The sequence below is a fragment of the Pristiophorus japonicus genome, chromosome 18 (assembly GCF_044704955.1).
Source record: "Pristiophorus japonicus isolate sPriJap1 chromosome 18, sPriJap1.hap1, whole genome shotgun sequence".
NCBI classification, from domain to species: domain Eukaryota; kingdom Metazoa; phylum Chordata; class Chondrichthyes; family Pristiophoridae; genus Pristiophorus; species Pristiophorus japonicus.
The window spans coordinates 62,931,367-62,958,332 of record NC_091994.1 but is presented as its reverse complement, the minus strand read 5'-3'; the positions used below and the strand labels follow the sequence as shown (position 1 = coordinate 62,958,332).

Below are 26,966 nucleotides of genomic sequence, written 5' to 3'. Positions count from 1 at the left end.
TCTATCCTGCTATGACACTCTCATGTTAGGGACATGGGGCCCAAGTTTCCACAGGATAAAAAACGGGCGCCCCTCCGAGCTGGGCGCCCGTTTTTCACGCCTAAAACGGCGCCAGAAAAAAAACGCGCTATTCTCGAGCGCTTTGCAGCTCCTTGTCTGTTTGGCACAGCGCCCAGGGGGGCGGAGTCTACACTCGCGCCGATTTTGTAAGTGGGAGGGGGCGGGTACTATTTAAATTAGTTTTTTTCCTGCCGGCAACGCTGCGCGTGCGCGTTGAAGCGTTCGCGCATGCTCAGTGTGAAAAAAAAATTGGCACTCGGCCATTTTTGTAGTTCTTTGTCGCTGTTTAATTTTTGAACATTTTTTAATAAAATCACATTGCCATCAGCACATCAGCACTGAGGCTACCCTTCTCACTGTCTCCTTCCCCTCCCTCCCCTCCACAACAACAACCCGCTGTCTCCTTCCCCTCCCTCCCCTCCACAACAACAACCCGCTGTCTCCTTCCCCTCCCTCCCCTCCACAACAACAACCCGCTGTCTCCTTCCCCTCCCTCCCCTCCACAACAACAACCCGCTGTCTCCTTCCCCTCCATCCCCTGCGCGGCAACAAACCGCTGTCTCCTTCCCCTCCCTCCCCTCCGCGGCAACAAACCGCTGTCTCCTTCCCCTCCCTCCCCTCCGCGGCAACAAACCGCTGTCTCCTTCCCCTCCCTCCCCTCCACAACAACAAACCGCTTTCTCCTCCCCCCCCCCTCCCCTCCAGCTCAGCGGCACGAACGGCTTTCTCTCACCCCCCTCCCCCCACCCCCCTCCCGCTCAGCTGCAACGAACGGCTGCAGAATTCTCCCTGGCTGAAGCACTTTCACACAGGTAGGAAGATGGTTTATTTAATCTTTTCTCCTAAAAAATCAGGCGCAAATCATGTGGAAACTTGGGCCCATAGGAACAGGAGGAGGCCATTCACCTCCTTGAGCCTGCTCCACCGTTCAATTCGATCATGGCTGATCTACCTGAACTCCACTTACCCGATTTAGCTCCATATCCCTTGAAACCCTTACCTAATAAAATCAATCAACCTCAGTCTTGAAAGTCCCAGCTGTCCCAGCACCTGCAACCTTTTGGGGGGCCTTTTACTGTTGACTTCCCCCCGAAATGGCCGCGTGCTAATTTTAACATTATCGCCCCTCATTGTTGATTTCCCCATCAGAAGAAATAGTGTCTACCCCATCAAATCCTTTTAACACCTCAGTTAGATCACTCCAAACCTTTGAAACTCAAGGGAATATAAGCCGTTTATTCAACCTCTCCTCATCATTTAACCCTGTAAACCCCGGTGAGTCTGGTGAATCTGCACTGCCCCCGCTCCGAGGCCGATATATCCTTCCCCAGGGGTGATGCCCAGACTGAACGCAGTGTCCACATGGGGTCTGACTGAAGCTCTGTACAATTGAAGGGCAACTTTCTCCCCTGTGTATTCCAGCCCCCGAGATTCCACTCACCTTTTGGAGTGCTTCTTGTACCCGGCAATGGCTTTAAATGGTTTGTGTACTTGGTCTCCCAAATCACTCTGCACCTCTACAGTTCCTAGATTCTCGCCATATAGAAAATATTCCGACTTATTTTTCTTCGGTCCAAAGTGGATGACATCACATTTCCCCACATTAAACTCCATCTGCCATAGTTTCGCCCGCTCACTTAATCTGTCTTTGTCCTTTTGAAGCTTCCTGCTCCCATCTGCACTATTTCTGACCGTCCTCAACTTAATGACACCTGTAAACGTCAATCTATGTCTCCATTTTTTCATCCAAGTTATTAATAAAGTGAAACTTTCAGCCCCAGAGCAGACCTCTGGGGAAGGACATTTGTAATATGCTGCCCTTGGCCCCCACTCGCTGTGTCCCATCGAGCAAACAATCTCCAACCCAAGACTAAAGGCTACCTCCAATTCCGTGCACTCGGTTTTGCTGTTGATCGATGCGGAGACTGACCGATTGCCTGCTGGAGGTCCATGAGGACATCCAGACACAACTTCGTCTCCCTCATCAATTATCCTCAGAAATTCCAACTCGAATAGTCAGACATGACTTAACCTAGCCAAGTCCTGTTGGCGCCTTGTGATTTGCCTATATTTGTCCCAGTGCTCCGTCACTATCGTTAATCACATGTTTGAATATCCTCTGCACAACTGACATTAAAATGTCATAAAACTCTCAGTTATAAGGATCCCAGATCTTGTGGCAAAAAACAGAAAGGGCCACTGAATGTAAAGGGGCTGCAGGAGGGGTCAAAACTAAAAATCATGGTTTAAAAACTAGTATTAAAACACTCTACTTAAACGCACGCAGCATTTGAAATAAAGTAAATGAGTTGACGGCACAAATCATTACAAATGGATATGATTTGGTGGCCATTACAGAAACATGGTTGCAGGGGGGCCAAGACTGGGAATTAAACATACAGGGATATCTGACAATTCGGAAAGATAGACAAGAAGGGAAAGGAGGTGGGGTAGCTCTGTTAATAAAGGATGATATCAGGGCAGTTGTGAGAGACGATATTGGCTCTAATGAACAAAATGTTGAATCATTGTGGGTGGAGATTAGAGATAGTAAGGGGAAAAAGTCACTGGTGGGCGTAGTTTATAGGCCCCCAAATAATAACTTCACGGTGGGGCGGGCAATAATCAAGGGAATAATGGAGGCACGTGAAAAAGGAACGGCAGTAATCATGGGGGATTTTAACCTACATATCGATTGGTCAAATCAAATCGCACGGGGTAGCCTGGAGGAGGAATTCATAGAATGCATACGGGATTGTTTCTTAGAACAGTATGTTACAGAACCTACAAGGGAGCACGCGATCTTAGATCTGGTCCTGTGTAATGAGACAGGAATAATAAACGATCTCCTAGTAAAAGATCCTCTCGGAATGAATGATCACAGTATGGTTGAATTTGTAATACAGATTGAGGGTGAGGAAGTAGTGTCTCAAACGAGCGTACTATGCTTAAACAAAGGGGACTACAGTGGGATGAGGGCAGAGTTGGCTAAAGTAGACTGGAAACACAGACTAAACGGTGGGACAATTGAGGAACAGTGGAGGACTTTTAAGGAGCTCTTTCACAGTGCTCAACAAAAATATATTCCAGTGAAAAAGAAGGGCGGTAAGAGAAGGGATAACCAGCCGTGGATAACCAAGGAAATAAAGGAGAGTATCAAATTAAAAACCAATGCGTATAAGGTGGCCAAGGTTAGTGGGAAAATAGACGATTAGGAAAATTTTAAACGACAGCAAAGAATGACTAAGAAAGCAATAAAGAAAAGAAAGATAGATTACGAAGATAAACTTGCGCAAAACATAAAAACGGATAGTAAAAACTTTTACAGATATATAAAACGGAAAAGAGTGACTAAAGTAAATGTTGGTCCCTTAGAAGACGAGAAGGGGGAGTTAATAATGGGAAATGTGGAAATGGCTGAGACCTTAAACAATTATTTTGCTTCGGTCTTCACAGTGGAAGACACAAAAACCATGCCAAAAATTGCTGGTCACGGGAATGTGGGAAGGGAGGACCTTGAGACAATCACTATCACTAAGGGGGTAGTGCTGGACAGGCTAATGGGGCTCAAGGTAGACAAGTCCCCTGGTCCTGATGAAATGCATCCCAGGGTATTAAAAGAGATGGCGGAAGTTATAGCAGATGCATTCGTTATAATCTACCAAAATTCTCTGGACTCTGGGGAGGTACCAGCGGATTGGAAAGCAGCTAATGTAACGCCTCTGTTTTAAAAAGGGGGCAGACAAAAGGCAGGTAACTATAGGCCGGTTAGTTTAACATCTGTAGTGGGGAAAATGCTTGAAGCTATCATTAAGGAAGAAATAGCGGGACATCTCGATAGGAATAGTGCAATCAAGCAGACGCAGCATGGATTCATGAAGGGGAAATCATGTTTAACTAATTTACTGGAATTCTTTGAGGATATAACAAGCATAGTGGATAGAGGTGTACCGATGTATGTGGTGTATTTAGATTTTCAAAAGGCATTCGATAAGGTGCCACACAAAAGGTTACTGCAGAAGATAAAGGTACGCGGAGTCAGAGGAAATGTATTAGCAGGGATAGAGAATTGGCTGGCTAACAGAAAGCAGAGAGTCGGGACAAATGGGTCCTTTTTGGGTTGGAAATCGGTGGTTAGTGGTGTGCCACAGGGATCGGTGCTGGGACCACAACTGTTTCCAATATACATAGATGACCTGGAAGAGGGGACAGAGTGTAGTGTAACAAAATTTGCAGATGGCACAAAGATTAGTGGGAAAGCGGGTTGTGTAGAGGACACAGAGAGGCTGCAAAGAGATTTAGATAGGTTAAGCGAATGGGCTAAGGTTTGGCAGATGGAATACAATGTCGGAAAGTGTGAGGTCATCCACCTTGGGGAAAAAAACAGTAAAAGGGAATATTATTTGAATGGGGAGAAATTACAACATGCTGCGGTGCAGAGGGACCTGGGGGTCCTTGTGCATGAATCCCAAAAAGTTAGTTTGCAGGTGCAGCAGGTAATCAGGAAGGCGAATGGAATGTTGGCCTTAATTGCGAGAGGGATGGAGTACAAAAGCAGGGAGGTCCTGCTGCAACTGTATAGTGTATTGGTGAGGCCGCACCTGGAGTACTGCGTGCAGTTTTGGTCACCTTACTTAAGGAAGGATATACTATCTTTGGAGGGGGTACAGAGACGATTCACTAGGCTGATTCCGGAGATGAGGGGGTTACCTTATGATGATAGATTGAGTAGACTGGGTCTTTACACGTTGGAGTTCAGAAGGATGAGGGGTGATCTGATAGAAACATTTAAAATCATGAAAGGGATAGACAAGATAGAGGCAGAGAGGTTGTTTCCACTGGTCGGGGAGACTAGAACTGGGGGGCACAGCCTCAAAATACGGGGGAGCCAATTTAAAACCGAGTTGAGAAGGAATTTCTTCTCCCAGAGGGTTGTGAATCTGTGGAATTCTCTGCCCAAGGAAGCAGTTGAGGCTAGCTCATTGAATGTATTCAAGTCACAGATAGATAGATTTTTAACCAATAAGGGAATTAAGGGTTATGGGGAGTGTGCGGGTAAGTGGAGCTGAGTCCACGACCAGATCAGCCATGATCTTGTTGAATGGCAGAGCAGGCTCGAGGGGCTAGATGGCCTATTCCTGTTCCTAATTCTTATGTTCTTATGTTTGTTTCTCTATATTGGAGGCCACTTAAGTTACACTTTTGAAACACCACCAGAAATCCTCGGCTCCCGACAGCAGTCTAGACCGGGCGGAACAGTGCAACAAATTGCCATAAAAAGAGTAAACGATGGTGCAGATCAAACACTAAAAGAACGAGGGGTTACATACAGGATGATGTGGAGGTGACCGAGACGGAGAATTTGACCTCCCGCGTTCCCAGCATGTTTTCAGCGCGGCAGATGTAATCGCCGACGTCAGCGGGAGTCACGTGAAGGATACGCAGCACGGGGCCCTGCACCTAGAGGAAAATCACAGGCTGGGTTACTCTCACTCTCCCAGGCCGCTCTCCGCATTCACACTGAGCCCTGCGCCATTCACACACTGAGCCCTGCGCCATTCACACACTGAGCCCTGCGCCATTCACACACTGAGCCCTGCGCCATTCACACACACACTGACTACTACACCATTCACACACTGAGCCCTGCGCCATTCACACACTGAGCCCTGCGCCATTCACACACACACTGACTACTACACCATTCACACACTGAGCCCTGCGCCATTCACACACTGAGCCCTGCGCCATTCACACACTGAGCCCTGCGCCATTCACACACTGAGCCCTGCGCCATTCACACACACACTGACTACTACACCATTCACACACTGAGCCCTGCGCCATTCACACACTGAGCCCTGCGCCATTCACACACTGAGCCCTGCGCCATTCACACACTGAGCCCTGCGCCATTCACACACTGAGCCCTGCGCCATTCACACACTGAGCCCTGCGCCATTCACACACTGAGCCCTGCGCCATTCACACACACACTGACTACTACACCATTCACACACTGAGCCCTGCGCCATTCACACACTGAGCCCTGCGCCATTCACACACTGAGCCCTGCGCCATTCACACACTGAGCCCTGCGCCATTCACACACTGAGCCCTGCGCCATTCACACACTGAGCCCTGCGCCATTCACACACTGAGCCCTGCGCCATTCACACACTGAGCCCTGCGCCATTCACACACTGAGCCCTGCGCCATTCACACACTGAGCCCTGCGCCATTCACACACTGAGCCCTGCGCCATTCGCACACTGAGCCCTGCGCCATTCACACACTGAGCCCTGCGCCATTCACACACACACTGATTACTACACCATTCACACACTGAGCCCTGCACCATTCACACACACACTGAGCCCTGCGCCATTCACACATATATTGAGCACTACAACACGAGGAATATGGACCGACACTTGCTGATTGCTCTTCTGTGACCGAGGAACTGAAATGAAAACATGAAAGGAAAACGCAGGCAGGATTCCCGGTGAGGGAAGATGTGCATGTAGGATGATGCCCCACCGAGTCGGTCAGCCTGTCCAGCCTCATACATAACGAACCACCACTTGGGTGTAGTCCCGGGTTGCTATGGAGGCCGGCTGTACTTTCACCGTGCCAACGTTTGGGAGTTGAGGCGATTTGATTTGCCGCTTTCTTGGAAGCAATGTCTGCTTCAACAACAGTGATGTTAAACTTTAGATCTCCCACCGATTATGTTATGTATGTAAACATTGTAACTGTGCAAGACTGGCCACCGGAGGGCGCAACTGTTGGAGGCCCAAGGGTCACCTGCACACCTCGTGCAAGGGAGAATAAAGGTTGTCTGTCATGCTGCTCAGGCACTCTGGAGTTGTATTAAAGAGACTAAGGTCACATCAGTTTTAGCTCACAGTACTCAGTCTTGTGGAGTTCTTCCATACTTAACAGATTATGTCCAGATGAAATAATTTGCCACAAAACCCAGGGTTGTTCCACCACCTTCACCTACCTGGTGATTGGTTGTCAGGGAGCCAGCTGCCCTGTACCATGTGATCCTGGGTTGTGGCTGACCTGTGACCTGGCAGTGTAACTCCAGCATTTCCCCCTCCGTTACCGAGCTGGGCGAGGGGTGAACCCTCACTGTCGGGGGCATTCTTTGTGCTGTGGGGGGGGGGGAGCAGAAGAGCTTTTTTTAATGAGACAAACAGATGAAGATGTTGTCATTGGCTGTATCGCAGATACTTTTCTTGCAATGAGACACAACAATGGATATAATATTGAAGGATGGAACCATATTGCTGAGCTACCTGTAACTGGTTTTAAATAATGAAAGTTATTTTGTTTTAATGTTTTTCTGAAGATATCGTGTCGATTGTGTACATATTAGTCCAGCAGTGGCCTCTTCACTGATTGGACATGCCATGGATTTGTAGTGAACTGTCCTTTATTTGATGATATTGGCTTGGAACCATCCAGCTGTTTCCCGGTCTCTCACATTCTGAATCTGCCTTGCATTAAACCAATCTGCATTAAATCCTGTGCTGTTAATTAATCATCTACTTCATTGGTTCAGATATTTGTAATGTTTTAATCTCCTTTATGTCCACTGGTTCCACTCTCACTTTGTTAGTTTGGGGATGATCTCAAATTTATGGCCACCAGTTATCGACTCACTGACCAGTTCAACAAGTTTCTCTCGATTTACCCCACAAAGTGTTCCAACTCCGCTATCAGTTCCCTTCTGCTGTAATCAAACAAGCCCGACTTTCTCAAATGTCCTCTCATAACTAAAACTTTATTCCTTGGTATCACCATGGCGAGCCTCTCCTGTACCCTCTCCATCACCTTGACAGCTTTCCCCACTTACAGTTCCAGTGCTTGAAGAGCTTGAGAAGTATTTTTGCAAACCTCACTGGTTTTGAACTCAACTTCCTTAAGCATTCGAACACCACTGCTAGATTAAAAATGCATAACTGACTGAAGGACTACATCTCCCCTCCTACAACAGTCCCAAGTTCTCGATCATTACACGCCTATTCAACAACTCCAAAAGTCTTGGAATCAGTGAATGTGACAATACCAAGCTGCTGTGCCGATCGTTAGAATAAAAGGGGCAGAAATGATGCAATAATACTTGGTAAGATTGACTGTTTTACTTACGGGTAACGCCGGAGGTGACCGACACAGACACTGCGACCTGCTGCATTCCGAGGTTGTTTTCAGCGTGGCAGATGTAATCGCCAGCATCAGCACGCGTGGCTTGCCCAATGCGCAGCACGGGGCCCTGCACCTACACCATCAAAACACTTGCATTTATATAGCGCCTTTCACGACCACCGGACGTCCCAAATCGCTTCACAGCCAATGAAGTACTTTTGGAGTGTAGTCACTGTTGTACTGTGGGAAACGCGGCAGCCAATTTGTGCACAGCAAGCTCCCACACACAGCAATGTGATAATGACCAGATAATCTGTTCTTTGTTATGTTGATTGAGGGATAAATATTGGCCCCAGGACACCGGGGATAACTCCCCTGCTCTTCTTCAAAATAGTGGCCATGGGATCTTTACGTCCACCTGAGAGAGCAGACGGGGCCTTGGTTTAACGTCTCATCTGAAATACAGCACCTCCGATAGTGCAGCGCTCCCTCAGTACTGCACTGGGAGTGTCAGCCTAGATTAATATGTTCAAGTCCCTGGAGTGGGACTTGAACCCACGACCTTCTGACTCAGAGGCGAGAGTGCTACCCACTGAGCAACGGCTGGCAGCCACAACCAATGCTCCTGTTAATGTTTTTGGGTGCGTGGCCCCTTTAAGGGGCTGTGCGGCCCATTGAACGTAATGCGATTGCGGGTTTCACCATTGAGAAGCCGGCGGGCTGGATGCGTGGGAGGTCCAGAGAGTTGCCCGGCTCTGCAGCTTAACGGGAATACTGATCGCAACATTTCTCAGGTGGTGTTGAGCACTCAGACATATACTGTCGTGTACGGAACCGCATGGCACCTCGTCATCTGTACTTCTCCGTGATCTGAAGAAAAACAGTCAGGATTCCCTCTCCTGATTATTGGCCAGTGACCCAGAAAGAGAAAGGACGTGTTTATATAGCACCTTTCATGACCTCAGGATGTTCTAGAGCACTTTACAACTAATTTGGTACTTTGGGAGTGTAGCCATTGCTGTAATGTGGGAAACGCAGCAGCCAATTTGCGCACAGCAAGCTCCCACAAACAGCAATGAAATAAATGACAAGATCATCTGTGGTGGTGATGATGGTTGAGAGATAAATATTGGCCAGGACACGGGGAGAACTGCCCTGCTTTTCTTTGTAGCGTGCGATGGGGAAAAGCTGCGGAATCTCCCTCTCCAACCACAATCTACGATTCCTGCATGATCAGAATTGCGTACCTGGTGATTGGCCGTTAGGTAACCACTTGTCCTGCGCCATGTTATCTCGGGCCGAGGGTCCCCTGTCACCTGACAGTATAACTCCAGCATTTCTCCCTCTGTGACTGAGGCGGGGGAGGGCTGTATTCTGACCATTGGTACAGATCCTTGCACTACGGGGAGACCAGAGACAAACACGTCAAAATGTGATACAAAAATATTCTCCTGCGTGGAAACATGATGAGAAAACCCACACACGTACTGACTGCTCGCACAAGTCATTACTCTTCAAACGCAATTTAATGTGTGATGAATCGGAGAAATTTCACTATAAAACAGGCATTTAGTAAGAGCAGAGACTATAAATTAAAAGGGCCATAATTATAGAAGGCACTGCAGGTGCAAATGTACTTCAATGATTTATTTCAGTAAATAGCATTTTAAGGTGCCCATAATTTCTAAATGAGCATTTTGAGCATGGCCCAAACGTTGTTTACTATTTATGGGGTTTGGTTAATGGTGAGCGGAACCAGAGCACCTGTAGCTTATCTTTCATCAAATGAGTTTGGGTGGATTCCAATCAAAACAGTGCTTTAGGTTTCCAAATGTTCAATGGCCAAGGTTCCTGGTAATGTTTATGACAATAACTGTGGGAAGTGTAATTACAGCAGGATTTCATTACATGGTTTCTATTATAATGTGGATGTAGAACTTATAATGGGAAGTTGCGATGACAGATCAACTAATTAGACATTAAAGATACATCGATGGTTTGTGTCTGCCTGTTTTGAAGAGAAACCAGAGAAAGGGAGGATAGTTACTTAACCGATTGTTAGATTATAATACCACCACAACTGCAAATGACAATCCTATTTCACGTCATGGAGACTCTTGCAGGGATTGTACTTGATGTAAACTTACTCTTTAACAAGCACAAAATACACAACATGGGGCAGAACAAACCTACAGGAAACTGTATTGTGTTATGAAGCTTGCATGAAGCTACCTCTGGAGTGAAACTCTGAGAATAAACTCTACACCAGACCCAAGCCCACTAATCAAACCTTGTGAGGTGAAAGCAATGGACGACATTATGTGCCTGTAGTCGGACATCCCTGGTTGTTTGACAGTTGAAGCGGGGTTTCGCTGACCCAGACAGACGAAATCCGTGTCTGAACAAGACTGACTTCCAGGTTTAATGAGCTGAAAAGGCAACTTATTTGGTGTCAGTGTGAGTCCTTTTTTGCTGTGATGTGATTTGCTTTCTAGTTATTTTTTTTAAGTCAAGGGCTTGTTCATAAGAACAGAAGAACATAAGAATTAGGAACAGGAGTAGGTCATCTAGCCCCTCGAGCCTGCTCCGCCATTCAATACGATCATGGCTGATCTGGCCGTGGACTCAGCTCCACTTACCCGCCCGCTCCCTGTAACCCTTAATTCCCTTATTGGTTAAAAATCTATCTATCTGTGACTTGAATACATTCAATGAGCTAGCCTCAACTGCTTCCTTGGGCAGAGAATTCCACAGATTCACAACCCTCTGGGAGAAGAAATTCCTTCTCAACTCGGTTTTAAATTGGCTCCCCCGTATTTTGAGGCTGTGCCCCCTAGTTCTAGCCTCCCCTACCAGTGCAAACAAGCTCTCTGCCTCTATCTTGTCGATCCCTTTCATGATTTTAAATGTTTCTATAAGATCACCCCTCATCCTTCTGAACTCCAACGAGTAAAGACCCAGTCTACTCAATCTATCATTATAAGGTAACCCCCTCATCTCCGGAATCAGCCTAGTGAATCGTCTCTGTATCCCCTCCAAAGCCAGTATATTGTTCCTTAAGTAAGGTGACCAAAACTGCACGCAGTACTCCAGGTGCGGCCTTACCAATACCCTATACAGTTGCAGCAGGACCTCCCTGCTTTTGTACTCCAACCCTCTCGCAATGAAGGCCAACATTCCATTCGCCTTCCTGATTACCTGCTGCACCTGCAAACTAACTTTTTGGGATTCATGCACAAGGACCCCCAGGTCCCTCTGCATCTCAGCATGTTGTAATTTCTCCCCATTCAAATAATATTCCCTTTTACTGTTTTTTTTCCCCAAGGTGGATGACCTCACACTTTCCGACATTGAATTCCATCTGCCAAACCTTCGCCCATTCGCTTAACCTATCCAAATCTCTTTGCAGCCTCTCTGTGTCTTCTACACAACCCGCTTTCCCACTAATCTTAGTGTCATCGGCAAATTTTGTTACACTACACTCTGTCCCCTCTTCCAGGTCATCTATGTATATTGGAAACAGTTGTGGTCCCAGCACCGATTCCTGTGGCACACCATGAACCACCGATTTCCAACCCGAAAAGGACCCATTTATCCCGACTCTCTGCTTTCTGTTCGCCAGCCAATTTTCTATCCATGCTAATACATTTCCTCTGACTCCGCGTACCTCTATCTTCTGCAGTAACCTTTTGTGTGGCACCTTATCGAATGCCTTTTGGAAATCTAAATACACCACATACATCGGTACACCTCTATCCACCATGCTCGTTATATCCTCAAAGAATTCTAGTAAATTAGTTAAACATGATTTCCCCTTCATGAATCCATGCTGCGTCTGCTTGATTGCACTATTCCTATCTAGATGTCCCGCTATTTCTTCCTTAATGATAGTTTCAAGCATTTTCCCCACTACAGATGTTAAACTAACCGGCCTATAGTTACCTGCCTTTTGTCTGCCCCCTTTTTAAAACAGAAGCGTTACATTAGCTGCTTTCCAATCCGCTGGTACCTCCCCAGAGTCCAGAGAATTTTGGTAGATTATAACGAATGCATCTGCTATAACTTCCGCCATCTCTTATAATACCCTGGGATGCATTTCATCAGGACCACGGGACTTGTCTACCTTGAGTCCCATTAGCCTGTCCAGCACTACCCCCCTAGTGATAGTGATTGTCTCAAGGTCCTCCCTTCCCACATTCCCGTGACCAGCAATTTTTGGCATGGTTTTTGTGTCTTCCACTGTGAAGACCGAAGTAAAATAATTGTTTAAGGTCTCAGCCATTTCCACATTTCCCATTATTAAATCCCCCTTTCTCATCTTCTAAGGGACCAACATTTACTTTAGTCACTTTTTTCCGTTTTATATATCTGTAAAAGCTTTTACTATCTGTTTTTATGTTTTGCGCAAGTTTACCTTCGAAATCTATCTTTCCTTTCTTGAATGCTTTTTTAGTAATTCTTTGCTGTTGTTTAAAATTTTCCCAATACTCTAGTTTCCCACTAACCTTGGCCACCTTATACGCATTGGTCTTTGATTTGATACTCTCCTTTATTTCCTTGGTTATCCACGGCTGGTTATCCCTTCTCTTACTGCCCTTCTTTTTCACTGGAATATATTTTTGTTGCGCATTATGAAAGAGCTCCTTAAAAATCCTCGACTGTTCCTCAATTGTGCCACCGTTTAGTCTGTGTTTCCAGTCTACTTTAGCCAACTCTGCCCTCATCCCACTGTAGTCCCCTTTCTTTAAGCATAGTACGCTCGTTTCTAACACAACTTCCTCACCCTCAATCTGGATTACAAATTCAACCATACTGTGATCACTCATTCAGAGAGGATCTTTTACGAGGAGATAGTTTATTTTTCCTGTCTCATTACACAGGACCAGATCTAAGATAGCTTGCTCCCTTGTAGGTTCTGTAACATATTGTTCTAAGAAACAATCCCGTATGCATTCTATGAATTCCTCCTCCAGGCTACCCCGTGCGATTTGAGTTGCCCAATCGATATGTAGGTTAAAATCCCCCATGATTACTGACGTTCCTTTTTCACATGCCTCCATTATTCCCTTGATTATTGCCCGCCCCACCGTGAAGTTATTATTTGGGGGCCTATAAACTACGCCCACCAGTAACTTTTTCCCCTTACTATCTCTAATCTCCACCCACAATGATTCAACATTTTGCTCATTAGAGCCAATATTGTCTCTCACAACTGCCCTGATATCATCCTTTATTAACAGAGCTACCCCACCTCCTTTCCCTTCTTGTCTATCTTTCTGAATCGTTGGATACCCCTGTATGTTTAATTCCCAGTCTTGGCCACCCTGCAACCATGTTTCTGTAATGGCCATCAAATCATACCCATTTGTAATGATTTGTGCCGTCAACTCATTTACTTTATTTCGAATGCTGCGTGCATTTAGGTAATCCTAGTTTTTAAACCATGATTTTTAGTTTTGACCCCTCCTGCAGCCCCTTTATATTCAGTGGCCCTTCTTGTTTTTTGCCTTGGGTTTCTCTGCCCTCCACTTTTACTCATCTCCTTTCTGTCTTTTGCTTCCCTCTGTCTCCCTGCATTGGTTCCCATCCCCCTGCCATATTAGTTTAACTCCTCCCCAACAGCACTAGCAAACACTCCCCCTAGGACATTGGTTCCGGTCCTGCCCAGGTGCAGACCGTCCGGTTTGTACTGGTCCCACCTCCCCCAGAACCGGTTCCAATGCCCCAGGAATTTGAATCCCTCCCTGCTGCACCACTGCTCAAGCCACATATTCATCTGCGCTATCCTGCGATTCCTACTCTGACTAGCACGTGGCACTGATAGCAATCCCGAGATTACTACTTTTGAGGTCCTACTTTTTAATTTAGCTCCTAGCTCCTTAAATTCGTCTCATAGGACCTCATCCCTTTTTTTTAAACCTATGTCGTTGGTACCAATGTGCACCACGACAACTGGCTGTTCTCCCTCCTTTTTCAGAATGTCCTGCACCCGCTCTGAGACATCCTTGACAAATTACAAAGATTATCTCAAGTCCCAGCGATACTGAGCCTTTCAGTTGTCCTCAAGCACCAGAATTAGCTGCTACCTGGCTAGTGGGAGACCCATTGGATCCATCGACTGCCCACATCTTCTCTGACTGGGCCACCCAGAATGGCAGCTCCCTTGAAGGCTACTTGTGGCCTGGTAGAAATGGAATATCTTCCCTCAGATAGGAAATATCTGAAATGGCTTTTTTCTAAGTACAGTCCTTGAAGTTAGGATGAGGAGTAAGATACATTGAAGATCAGAGGTAAGCACAAGAGCAAGGGGAAGCTGGATTGGAGTCAATTTTAGGCATCGGTGCAAATAAACATCAGACTTCTTGAAAACTGGCACCTACGGGTAAACACGGCCACCTCTATGCGACCTTCTGAGGAGCCAGCAGCATTGGTTCCCACACACATGTAGGTTCCAGCTTGGTCAGCCGTGATCGAGGGGATGATGAGAGTCCCAATATCTGTCCGTTCAATCTTGGCCTGCAAAATATTAAAAGCAATATACATCACATGGCACTAAGTTGGTCCACGTATTTCTATCGATATAAACGCTTACAGCGTTCTCAATTATAAGTGTCTGCATCCATGTGAACATGCCTATAAAGAGCACCTCCACTGGAGGGAGGTGGAATGACAGTGTGAGCATGCTGACCAGGATTTGATGCAATCTGCGATATAAATATCCCGTCTAACAATCGGAACTCTCCTGCCCCATCCTTCTTCAATACTTGGCAACTGTGATGAACATGCTGTGAACAGCCGCACTGGGGCAGATTTGTTCAGTAACAGGCTGTCCTTTGCACCTCCTGTGTGGAAGTGTCACATACTTTGGTAAAATAAAACACAGCAAAATATTTCAAAAGCAGCAAACAAAAGTTAGCACTCAAATGTTAATGGGTTAATTCACATTATATATTTAACCAGCACTCTTTCACCAGCCACCAGGGGGTGCACTTGCTACGGGCTTAAACAGCAAGTCAAGGATTGACAGGGCAGCTGTTGGAAGTTGCGGCGTATCAGAAACCCTGGGCTTGGATACATTTTTACATGTACCAGACTCTTCCCCTATTTTTGTAAAGGTATTTTTGTTGCAGCTCTATTCCCTCAGCCTCACAATGCAGATGCAGCCGGATTGTTCCAGCCACAAAGACAGGACTTGTAAGTTCCAGAATGAACAATGTCCACAAGCTCAGGATATGCGAGTGCTTTAAGCCGAGTGTTTAGACCAGAACCACCTCAGGCTCAATCCCTGGTCTACGCGGAAGGAGCCGGTCTCAGCGACGAGGACAACTGGCCCCAGTGTGTGGCTTCTGATCACCATCCAGTCAGCCCTGCTGCAAATGCATGTGTGGACATGGGCAAGGACAGGATTGGCTCGGCTGGGCTCCACTGTGAGGACCCCAAGACCAGCCTGCGGGCAGTCACAGCTTGGAACACGTGGCTGACCCAGGAGAAGCTGGCCCAGCAAAGAGTCAAATCCTTCCCGAGAGTAGGAGGGGCTTTGAGAAGATATTGTTTCAACAAGTGGAGAAAGCTGGTGCGGGTTGGGCAGGAAGTTCCAGAGAGGGCAGGACCCAGACAGCTGCAGGCTCTGTTACCAATGGTGGGACAGAGACAAGGGGAGAGGTAGGAGCAGCGGAGGCAGAGGAAGAGTGAGCTCGGGAAGGGCTGGAGGAGTTGGCAGAGATCGGGTGCGGTGAGGCGGTGGAGGGATCAACAGGTGAGGGTTAGCATTTTGGATTAATTGCATGGGGGGATGGGGGCCAGTGTAAACTGGGATAATGGGAGCGAGGGAGGGTCGGGGGATGGGGAGAGGGAGGGTCGGAGGATGGGGAGAGGGATGGGGAGAGGGAGGGTCGGGGGATGGGTTTATGGGGGATGGGGAGAGGGAGGGTCGGGGGATGGGGAGTGGGAGGGTCGGGGGATGGGTTTATGGGGGATGGGGAGAGGGAGGGTCGGGGGATGGGGAGTGGGAGGGTTGGGGGATGGGTTTATGGGGGATGGAGAGTGGGAGGGTCGGGGGATGGGGAGTGGGAGGGTCGGGGGATGGGGAGTGGGAGGGTCGGGGGATGGGGAGTGGGAGGGTCGGGGGATGGGTTTATGGGGGATGGGGAGTGGGAGGGTCGGGGGATGGGGAGTGGGAGGGTCAGGGGATGGGGTCGGGGGATGGGGAGTGGGAGGGTCGGGGGATGGGTTTATGGGGGATGGGGAGAGGGAGGGTCGGGGATGGGGAATGGAAGGGTCGGGGGATGGGTTTATGGGGGATGGGGAGAAGGAGGGTCGGGGGATGGGTTTATGGGGGATGGGGAGGGGTGGGGAGTGAGCGAGGTCAGTATTATTCATGGAAAGCATTCACCTCCAAAATCCCTGCCTCAGAAACTATGGTCAGGATCAGCTGATGTGGCAGTTACAGTACTGTGGGATCTCAGTGCGGCCAGACCCTCGAGGAACATCTGCGGCAAGTTGGGGCCTTAAAAGGAGCATACTATTCCAGGGAGCAGCGCGAGCTGGTGCAGGAGGGCGACTGAATTGGACGTCACCATAACCCAGCTCGGTGATTGGAGCGTGGGCAGGTACAGCAGGAGCGGCGAGGTCGGGGCGAAGGAGCGACGAGAGATTGTAGAGGGACGTGATCGGGGCCCAGGGGCAGCACGGGCCAGCCCACACTGCAATATGTGTGCGCACTAGGTCCGTGCAGCAGAGCTGGTCTCCAGTCGTCCTAGTTAACCCTTGCCACTGGACCAAGACCTCGCTCTGTCAAGCCCGTGTGGTGCCTGGTGTGCAACGGCCACCCCGCGTTAAAAAAATCCACGCAGACATCGTCCACCCTTCAATATGTAGTTCAGGACCTGGAATATTCGGTCCTTCATTGAAACACCTGTCAACTCATCCTTTTTTGGCGTGGAAGCAAGTCATCCTCGATCTGAGGGATCGTCTGAGAAGAACTGTGGGTTCATGAGTGCTCCTACCCCTGCAGTCGGGACCCTCTGACCCCGAGTGTAACCCCCCCTCGACCCTCTGACCCCAAGTGTAAACCCCCCCTTGACCCTCTGACCCCGAGTGTCACCCACCCCTTCGACCCTCTTACCCAGAGTGTAACCCCCCCTCGACCCTCTGACCCCGAGTGTAAACTACCCCCTTGACCATCTGACCCAGAGTGTAACCCACCCCCTTGACCCTCTGACCCAGAGTGTAACCCACCCCCTTGACCCTCTGACCCAGAGTGTAACCCCCCTCGACCCACTGACCCCGACTGTAAACCCCCCTCGACCCTCTGACCCCGACTGTAAACCCCCTCGACCCTCTGACCCCGAGTGTAACCTCCCCCCTCGACCCTCTGACCCCGAGTGTAACCCCCCCTCGACCCTCTGACCCCGGGTGGAACCCCCCCTTGACCCTCTGGCCCCGGGTGGAACCCCCCCTCAATCCTCTGACACCGAGTGTAACCCCCCTCGCCCCTCTGACCCAGAGTGTAACCCCCCTCGACCCTCTGACTCCAAGTGTAACCCCCCTCGCCCCTCTGACCCAGAGTGTAACCCCCCTCGACCCTCTGACCCCGAGTGTAACCCCCCTCGACCCTCTGACCCAGAGTGTAACCCCCCCTCGAACCTCTTACCCCGAGTATAACCCCCCTCGACCCACTGACCCAGAGTGTAACCCCCCCTCGACCCACTGACCCAGAGTGTAACCCCCCTCGACCCGCTGACCCCGAGTGTAACCCCCCTCGACCCTCTGACCCAGAGTGTAACCCCCCTCGACCCACTGACCCCGAGTGTAACCCCCCCTCGACCCACTGACCCCGAGTGTAACCCCCCTCGACCCTCTGACCCCGAGTGTAACCCCCCCTCGACCCACTGACCCCGAGTGTAACCCCCCCTCGACCCACTGACCCAGAGTGTAACCCCCCCTCGACCCGCTGACCCCGAGTGTAACCCCCCTCGACCCTCTGACCCAGAGTGTAACCCCCCTCGACCCACTGACCCCGAGTGTAACCCCCCTCGACCCACTGACCCAGAGTGTAACCCCCCTCGACCCACTGACCCCGAGTGTAACCCCCCTGACCCTCTGACCCCGAGTGTAACCCCCCCTCGACCCACTGACCCCGAGTGTAACCCCCCTCGACCCACTGACCCCGAGTGTAACCCCCCTCGACCCTCTGACCCAGAGTGTAACCCCCCTCGACCCACTGACCCCGAGTGTAACCCCCCTGACCCTCTGACCCCGAGTGTAACCCCCCCTCGACCCACTGACCCCGAGTGTAACCCCCCTCGACCCTCTGACCCCGAGTGTAACCCCCCCTCGACCCACTGACCCCGAGTGTAACCCCCCCTCGACCCACTGACCCCGAGTGTAACCCCCCCTCGACCCACTGACCCAGAGTGTAACCCCCCTCGACCCTCTGACCCAGAGTGTAACCCCCCCTCGACCCACTGACCCAGAGTGTAACCCCCCTCGACCCACTGACCCAGAGTGTAACCCCCCCTCGACCCACTGACCCCGAGTGTAACCCCCCCTCGACCCACTGACCCAGAGTGTAACCCCCCTCGACCCACTGACCCAGAGTGTAACCCCCCTCGACCCTCTGACCCAGAGTGTAACCCCCCCTCGACCCTCTGACCCAGAGTGTAACCCCCCTCGACCCACTGACCCAGAGTGTAACCCCCCTCGACCCACTGACCCAGAGTGTAACCCCCCTCGACCCTCTGGCCCCGAGTGTAACCCCCCTCGACCCTCTGACCCAGAGTGTAACCCCCCTCGACCTACTGACCCAGAGTGTAACCCCCCCTCGACCCACTGACCCCGAGTGTAACCCCCCCTCGACCCACTGACCCCGAGTGTAACCCCCCTCGAACCTCTTACCCCGAGTATAACCCCCCTCGACCTACTGACCCCGAGTGTAACCCCCCTCGACCCTCTGACCCCGAGTGTAACCCCCCCTCGACCCACTGACCCCGAGTGTAACCCCCCTCGACCCTCTGACCCCGAGTGTAACCCCCCTCGACCCTCTGACCCCGAGTGTAACCCCCCTCGAGCATCTTACCCCGAGTATAACCCCCCTCGACCTACTGACCCCGAGTGTAACCGCCCTCGACCCACTGACCCAGAGTGTAACCCCCCCTCGACCCACTGACCCGGAGTGTAACCCCCCTCGAACCTCTTACCCCGAGTATAACCCCCCTCGACCTACTGACCCCGAGTGTACCCGCCCGCGACCCTCTGACCCCGAGTGTAACCCCCCTGACCCTCTGACCCCGAGTGTAACCCCCCCTCGACCCTCTGACCCCGAGTGTACCCCCCCGACCCTCTGACCCAAAATTATACCCCCCCTCGACCCTCTGACGCCGAGTGTTACCCCCCTCGACACTCTGACCCCGAGTGTTACCCCCTCGACCCTCTGACGCCGAGTGTTACCCCCCTCGACCCTCTGACCCCGAGTGTTACCCCCTTCGACCCTCTGACCCCCAGTGTAGCCCCCCCTCGACCCTCTGACGCCGAGTGTTACCCCCCTCGACACTCTGACCCCGAGTGTTACCCCCTCGACCCTCTGACCCCGAGTATTACCCCCCCTCGACCCAGAGTGTAACCCCCCCGACCCTCTGACCCCGAGTGTTACCCCCTCGACCCTCTGACCCCGAGTATTACCCCCCTCGACCCAGAGTGTAACCCCCCCGACCCTCTGACCCCGAGTGTTACCCCCCCTCGACCCAGAGTGTAACCCCCCCGACCCTCTGACCCCGAGTATTACCCCCCTCGACCCAGAGTGTAACCCCCCCGACCCTCTGACCTCAAGTGTAACCCCCCCGCGACCCTCTGACCCCGAGTGTAACCCCCCTCGACCCGCTGGCCCCGATTGTAAACCCCTTGATCCGCTGGCCCCGAGTGTAACCCCCCGACCCTCTGACCCCGAGTTTTACCCCCCCTCGACCCTCTGACCCCGAGTTTTACCCCCCCTCGACCCTCTGACCCCGAGTGTACCCCCCCACAACCCGCTGGCCCCGGGTGTAGCCCCCCCTCGACCCGCTGGCCCCGAGTGTAGCCCCCCTCGACCCGCTGGCCCCGAGTGTAACCCCCTCGACCCGCTGGCCCCGAGTGTAACCCCCCCTCGACCCGCTGACCCCCAGTGTAGCCCCCCCTCGACCCGCTGGCCCCGAGTGTAACCCCCTCGACCCGCTGGCCCCGAGTGTAACCCCCTCGACCCGCTGGCCCCGAGTGTAACCCCCTCGACCCGCTGGCCCCGAGTGTACCCCCCCACAACCCGCTGGCCCCGAGTGTAGCCCCCCCTCGACCCGCTGGCCCCGAGTGTAGCCCCCCCTCGACCCGCTGGCCCCGAGTGTAGCCCCCCCTCGACCCTCTGACCCCGAGTTTTACCCCCCCTCGACCCGCTGGCCCCGAGTGTAGCCCCCCCCTCGACCCTCTGACCCCGAGTTTTACCCCCCCTCGACCCGCTGGCCCCGAGTGTAGCCCCCCCCTCGACCCGCTGGCCCCGAGTGTAGCCCCCCCCTCGACCCTCTGACCCCGAGTGTACCCCCCACAACCCGCTGGCCCCGAGTGTAGCCCCCCCCTCGACCCGCTGGCCCCGAGTGTAGCCCCCCCCTCGACCCTCTGACCCCGAGTGTACCCCCCCACAACCCGCTGGCCCCGAGTGTAACCCCCCCTCGACCCGCTGGCCCCGAGTGTAACCCCCCCTCGACCCGCTGGCCCCGAGTGTAACCCCCTCGACCCGCTGGCCCCGAGTGTAACCCCCTCGACCCGCTGGCCCCGAGTGTAGCCCCCCCTCGACCCGCTGGCCCCAAGTGTAACCCCCTCGACCCGCTGACCCCGAGTGTAACCCCCCCTCGACCCGCTGGCCCCGAGTGTAGCCCCCCGTCGACCCGCTGGCCCCGAGTGTAACCCCCTCGACCCGCTGGCCCCAAGTATAGCCCCCCCCACAACCCGCTGGCCCCGAGTGTAACCCCCTCGACCCGCTGGCCCCAAGTATAGCCCCCCCCTCGACCCGCTGGCCCCGAGTGTAGCCCCCCGTCGACCCGCTGGCCCCGAGTGTAGCCCCCCCGCGACCTGCGGCTCCTGATGATGTGAGTGGGAGATCGGGCCTGGGGTCTTGGCACCATTGAGGTACGACAACGGTCTTCATTGGCTGGAATGTGATTGATTGCTGTTTAACCAATCACTAAGAGGAGACAAATTACTATAAAGGCACTAAAAATATTATGGTGATAAAACACAGCTTCCGAAACAGCTGTGAAGACAATAGCAGTCATGAAATTTTGCCAACATTTTGCAACAACTTTGAAATTGTTCTGAAATTTAAGAGTTAATGGTGGAGCTGGCACAGCCTGATGCTATAATTAAACAGTAAAAGCACCATCCATTGCAAACCCTAAAACATCGACCAAAAGTCATTTAACGCACACACACACACACTCAGTATTTATCATCTGACAGCTCACATGAGAAACACAGCACTTCAATGAGGTCCTTGTAAATCATTTTACTTTGCATACAGGGTTTGGCTAAAAGTCAGGGGGCTGGAGATCTTATCGCACGGATATCAATGAATACGGCTCTATTTAACGAAAGCCCTACAGAGGGACAAGCGACACAGCATCAAACCAATAGATTGCTCACAGCAGCTCCTCATCACAACCCGGAGACTCCTTCTCACAGCACACACACACACACGGCCCACACGCACGCACACATGGCCCACACACACGCACACACACGGCCCACACGCACGCCCACACACACACGGCCCCCACACACACACGGCCCACACACATTCACGCGGCCCACACACATTCACGCGGCCCACACACATTCACGCGGCCCACACACATTCACGCGGCCCACACACATTCACGCGGCCCACACACATTCACGCGGCCCACACACATTCACGCGGCCCACACACATTCACGCGGCCCACACACATTCACGCGGCCCACACACATTCACGCGGCCCACACACATTCACGCGGCCCACACACATTCACGCGGCCCACACACATTCACGCGGCCCACACACACGCACATGCACACACACGCACACACACACATTCACATACACGCACACACACACACGCACACACACACACACACACACAAACACACACACAAACACACACGGCGTGCGCACGGCCCACAGGTATTAGGATTATTACATTGCAAAACAAATTGCTTTCAGGCCATTCCATTTGATATCTCAGATGGGCCACATTCTACGGCGGGATAAATGCTGTCTGAAATCAGGCTCGTTAAGTCTGACTTATTTGGAGCGAGACTTCAGTTTAAAAATGTGACAAATTGAAATGTTTCCTACTTTTAAAAGGAATCACAGCTTCATATATTGAAATGGAGTTTACAATTCACCTTGCTTATTCAGGTTATCAATCTCACAGCTATCATTCCCCCGACCCTAACCCATTCGGCAAAGCTTCACCAAAGCAGGGGATGTGTTGGTACTGTACCGGCACCGCAGCAGCTGTGTCTGTGCATTAGGCCTCTGTACCCGCGGGGGGGAGGTGGGTGGGCGGTAAGGCCCCGAGAGGGTGCAGACGGGATTGACCAGAATCGAAGGGCTTCAGTTATGTGAAGAGACTGGAGAAGCTGGGATTGTTCACCTAACAGCAGAGAAGGTTAAGGGGAGATTTATTAGAGGTCTTCAAAACGATGAAAGATTTTGATCGAGTAAATGAGGACAAACCGTTTCCAGGGCCAGGAGCGTCGGTAACCAGAGGTCACAGGTTGAAGGTGATTGACAAAAGAACCAGAGGGGAAGGCGAGGAGAATGTCTTTAGTCAGCAAGTTGTGACCTGGCATACACTGCCTGAAGCAGATTCAATAGTAAAATTCAAAATGGAATTGGATAAATACTTGTAAAGGAAAATGTGCAGGGATACGGGGAAGGAGCGGGGGAGCGGGACTAACAGGACAGCTCTTTCAGAGAGTTGGCACAGCCCGATGGGCCGAATGGCCTCCTCCAACACTGTATCATTCGATGATTCTATGTCACTGTCTGTTAAAAGCTTTAGTTATCTAACAACTTCCATCGGATGAAAAGTCAAATTGAATATACGTTGATGTTGAATGATTATGTGTGGTATAATGAAACATTCACAGTGGGACCATGAGGTTTAAAGGTTACTCTACAGGAAGTGATGTCTCATGTAAGCCATATGGCGGTATCTGAGGCACACTGACATCTCAGTGTTGGTCACTGACACCGCGACCTCAGTGTTGGTCATTGACACCTCAGTGTTGGTCACTGACACCGCGACCTCAGTGTTGGTCACTGACACCGCGACCTCAGTGTTGGTCACTGACACCGCGACCTCACTGTTGGTCACTGACACCGCGACCTCACTGTTGGTCACTGGCACCGCGACCCCAGTGTTGGTCATGGACACCGCGACCTCACAGTTGGTCACTGGCACCGCGACCCCAGTGTTGGTCATAGACACCGCGACCTCAGTGTTGGCCACTGACACCGTGACCTCAGTGTTGGCCACTGACACCGCGACCTCAGTGTTGGCCACTGACACCGCGACCTCACCGTTGGTCACTGGCACCGCGACCTCAGTGTTGGTCACTGGCACCGCGACCTCAGTGTTGGCCACTGACTCCGCGACCTCACCGTTGGTCACTGGCACCGCGACCTCAGTGTTGGCCACTGACACCGCGACCTCAGTGTTGGTCACTGACACCGCGACCTCAGTGTTGGTCACTGACACCGCGACCTCACCATTGCCCTGAACACCCTGAACATCTGCTGCTACCCTGCACACGTGCTGCACATCTGTTTGGGGTGGAATGGTCTGATAGCCAGCGGGTTAGTAGCTGCTCAGTAAGCTGTGGCGCCCAGACCTGTAGCTCGTGGACGCGCCTCTGTAAAATCTTAGCATTATTGCCATTTCCCATCGGAAGGAAGCCAGATAAGGACATAGCCTGGACAGAGAAGGGAGAAGAAAAAGATTGCAAACAGCATAGGAAGATCAGAGGCAAGCAGTACATCACTGATGAAAGACTTCTATTATTGCAGTGTTGCTAAGAGATCTATTTGACATGGAGGTGCTGTTTTAGCTACAAGATGCACTGCAGCAACTCGCCAAGGCTTCTTCGGCAGCACCTCCCAAACCCACAACCTCTACCACCTAGAAGGACAAGGGCAGCAGGCACATGGGAACACCACCACCTCCACGTTCCCCTCCAAGTCACACACCATCCTGACTTGGAAATATATCGGCCGTTCCTTCATCGTCGCTGGGTCACAATCCTGGAACTCCCTCCCTAACAGCACTGTGGGAGCACCTTCACCACACGGACTGCAGCGGTTCAAGAAGGCGGCTCACCACCACCTTCTCAAGGGGCACGTAGGGATGGGCAATAAATGCCGGCCTTGCCAGCGATGCCCACATCCTGTGAATGAATTAAAAACACAGAAAGTGGCCATCCTCACTGCGTTGAACAGTCGGGATGCGTGGGGCTCCTGCAGCTTACTAAGCATGGAGAGGGCTGATCCTGCCACCCGCTGCTCCAAGCGAAGGCATTGGAGGAAGTGGAGATGCTATTTCCTGTTCCATCCTTTGCCTTTAATCGACGGGGAATCATGGGCTGTGCAGCTGGAATTTCCCAAGCTGTGCTCCCTGGGAATAGTGGCCAAAGATTTTTATCCATTTCTACTGTCTGTTCCTGGGTAGATTTTGATGAACGAGGTCTACCTACCTTCACATGAGTGAAATGTTTACCTACACTAAATATTTGTGTAACAAAAGAATGTAATTCTTTAGCAATGTGCCTCTTCCTGAGTTTTGGTCCAGACAGATCAAAAGATTAACACACAGCAGTAAATTTTCAAAAGAACATTAAATTATTTAAAAATGCAGAGTACTCAAGTCATACTACAACTTAATACTGGTGTGAGAAACCCTATAATCACAGCAGTCCCCAAGTAGCCTCTCTGTTTTTAGAGATTATATTTAAAATTATTGTACAAAGTGCAGCTTACACGGAACTAATCCCACAGTGCTGGTTATAGTGAAATTGTGACTCCTTCATACAATCACAGAATGGTTACACATGGTAGGCCATTCACTGGTCAAGCCGGTGCCATGCCGATTCTCAGCCAGTCCCACTCCCCTGCCCTTTCCCCTTAGCACTGTAAATTTTTTCCTTCAGATACTTATCCAATTGCCTTTTGAAAGCCGCCACTCCAGAACTCAAGCACTCGCTGCGTAAAAAGGTTTGTTCTTGTGTGGCCTTGGGTAGGGTTTGTGCCGGAGTCTCCAGTGCTTATCTGGCCAAGTCCCAGATCAATGTGGTTGACTCTGAATTGCCCGCTGAACTGGCCTACCAAGCATCTCAGGGCCACAAGGGATGGGCAATAAATGCCAGCCTTGCCAACGATGGCCAAATCCCGAGAATGAAGTAGAATTAGTGAAGAAGATTGTAAGACTCTGATTAACCACTGTCATAATGTGACAGTTCAGCCAATTTGGAGGAGCAGATAAAATTCCAGTCAGTAGTTGGCATAACTGTTCTCCAACCTTCTGGTTTGTGTAGAATTTAGATCTATTTAAGAGAGATTTCAAATCTGCAAGAATCACCCATTGAAGAGAATTGCAATAAGGTTCAGACTGAGCAGGTAGGGTATGACATACACTGGTGAATTGAATGCTTCACATATGGACAATATTGTAGTCCCTCATATCACCCTACTTTAAGGTAGCAATGCACGGGTCAGGCCTATATATGGATTTTAGCAAAGCTTTTGATAAGGTTCCACATGGCAGACTGGTTATGAAAGTAAAAGCCTATAGGATCCAGGGCAGAGTGGCAAGTTGGATCCAACATTGGCTCAGAGGCAGGAAGCAAAGGATAATGGTTGATGGGTGTTTTTGTGACTGGAAGGATGTTTCCAGTGGGGTTCCGCAGGGCTCAGTGTTGGGTCCCTTGCTTTTTGTGGATATAATCAATGATTTGGACTTGAATGTTGGGGGTATGATTAAGAAGTTTGCAGATGACACTAAAATAGGCTGTGTGGTTGATAAAGAAGAAGAAAGCTGTAGACTGCAGGAAGATATCAATGTACTGGTCAGGTGGGCAGAACAGTGGCAAATGGAATTCAATCCGGATAAGTGTGAGGTAATGCATTTGGGGAGACTAACTAGACAATGGAATACACATTAAATGGTACGACACTGAGAAGTGTAGAGGAACAAAGGGACCTTGGAGTGCAGGTTCAGAGATCCCTGAAGGTAGCAGGCCAGGTAGATAAGGTGGTTAAGAAGGCATACGGAATACTTGCCTTTATTAGTCGAGGCATGGAATACAAGAGCAAGGAGGTTATGCTTGAACTGTATAAAACACTGGTTAAGCCACAACTGGAGTACTGTGTGCAGTTCTGGTCACATTACAGGAAAGATGTGATTGCACTGGAAAAGGTGCAGAGGAGATTTACAAGAATGTTGCCTGGACTGGAGACTTTTAGCTATAAGGACAGATTGGAGATGCTGGGTCTATTTTCTTTGGAACAGAGGAGGCTGAGGGGAGACCTGATTGAGGTGTATAAAATTATGAGGGGCCTGGATAGAGTGGATAGGAAGGACCTGTTTCCCTTGGCAGAGGGGTCAACAATCAGGAGGCATAGATTTAAAGTAATTGGGGGAAGTTTAGAGAAGATACGAGGAGAAATTTCTTTACCTAGAGGGTGGTTGGGG

At 50.8% G+C, this 26,966-nt stretch overlaps 1 protein-coding gene across 1 annotated transcript in view; it reads right to left on the bottom strand.

The window, feature by feature from the left end:
- hspg2 (heparan sulfate proteoglycan 2) overlaps positions 1-26,966 on the bottom strand; it is a 643,156-nt gene that overhangs the window by 140,429 nt on the left and 475,761 nt on the right. Inside the window, 6 exon segments of the mRNA XM_070860710.1 lie at positions 5,391-5,520; positions 7,067-7,218; positions 8,218-8,347; positions 9,462-9,613; positions 14,595-14,730; positions 24,115-24,195. Coding sequence (XP_070716811.1) covers positions 5,391-5,520; positions 7,067-7,218; positions 8,218-8,347; positions 9,462-9,613; positions 14,595-14,730; positions 24,115-24,195 — 781 coding nt within the window.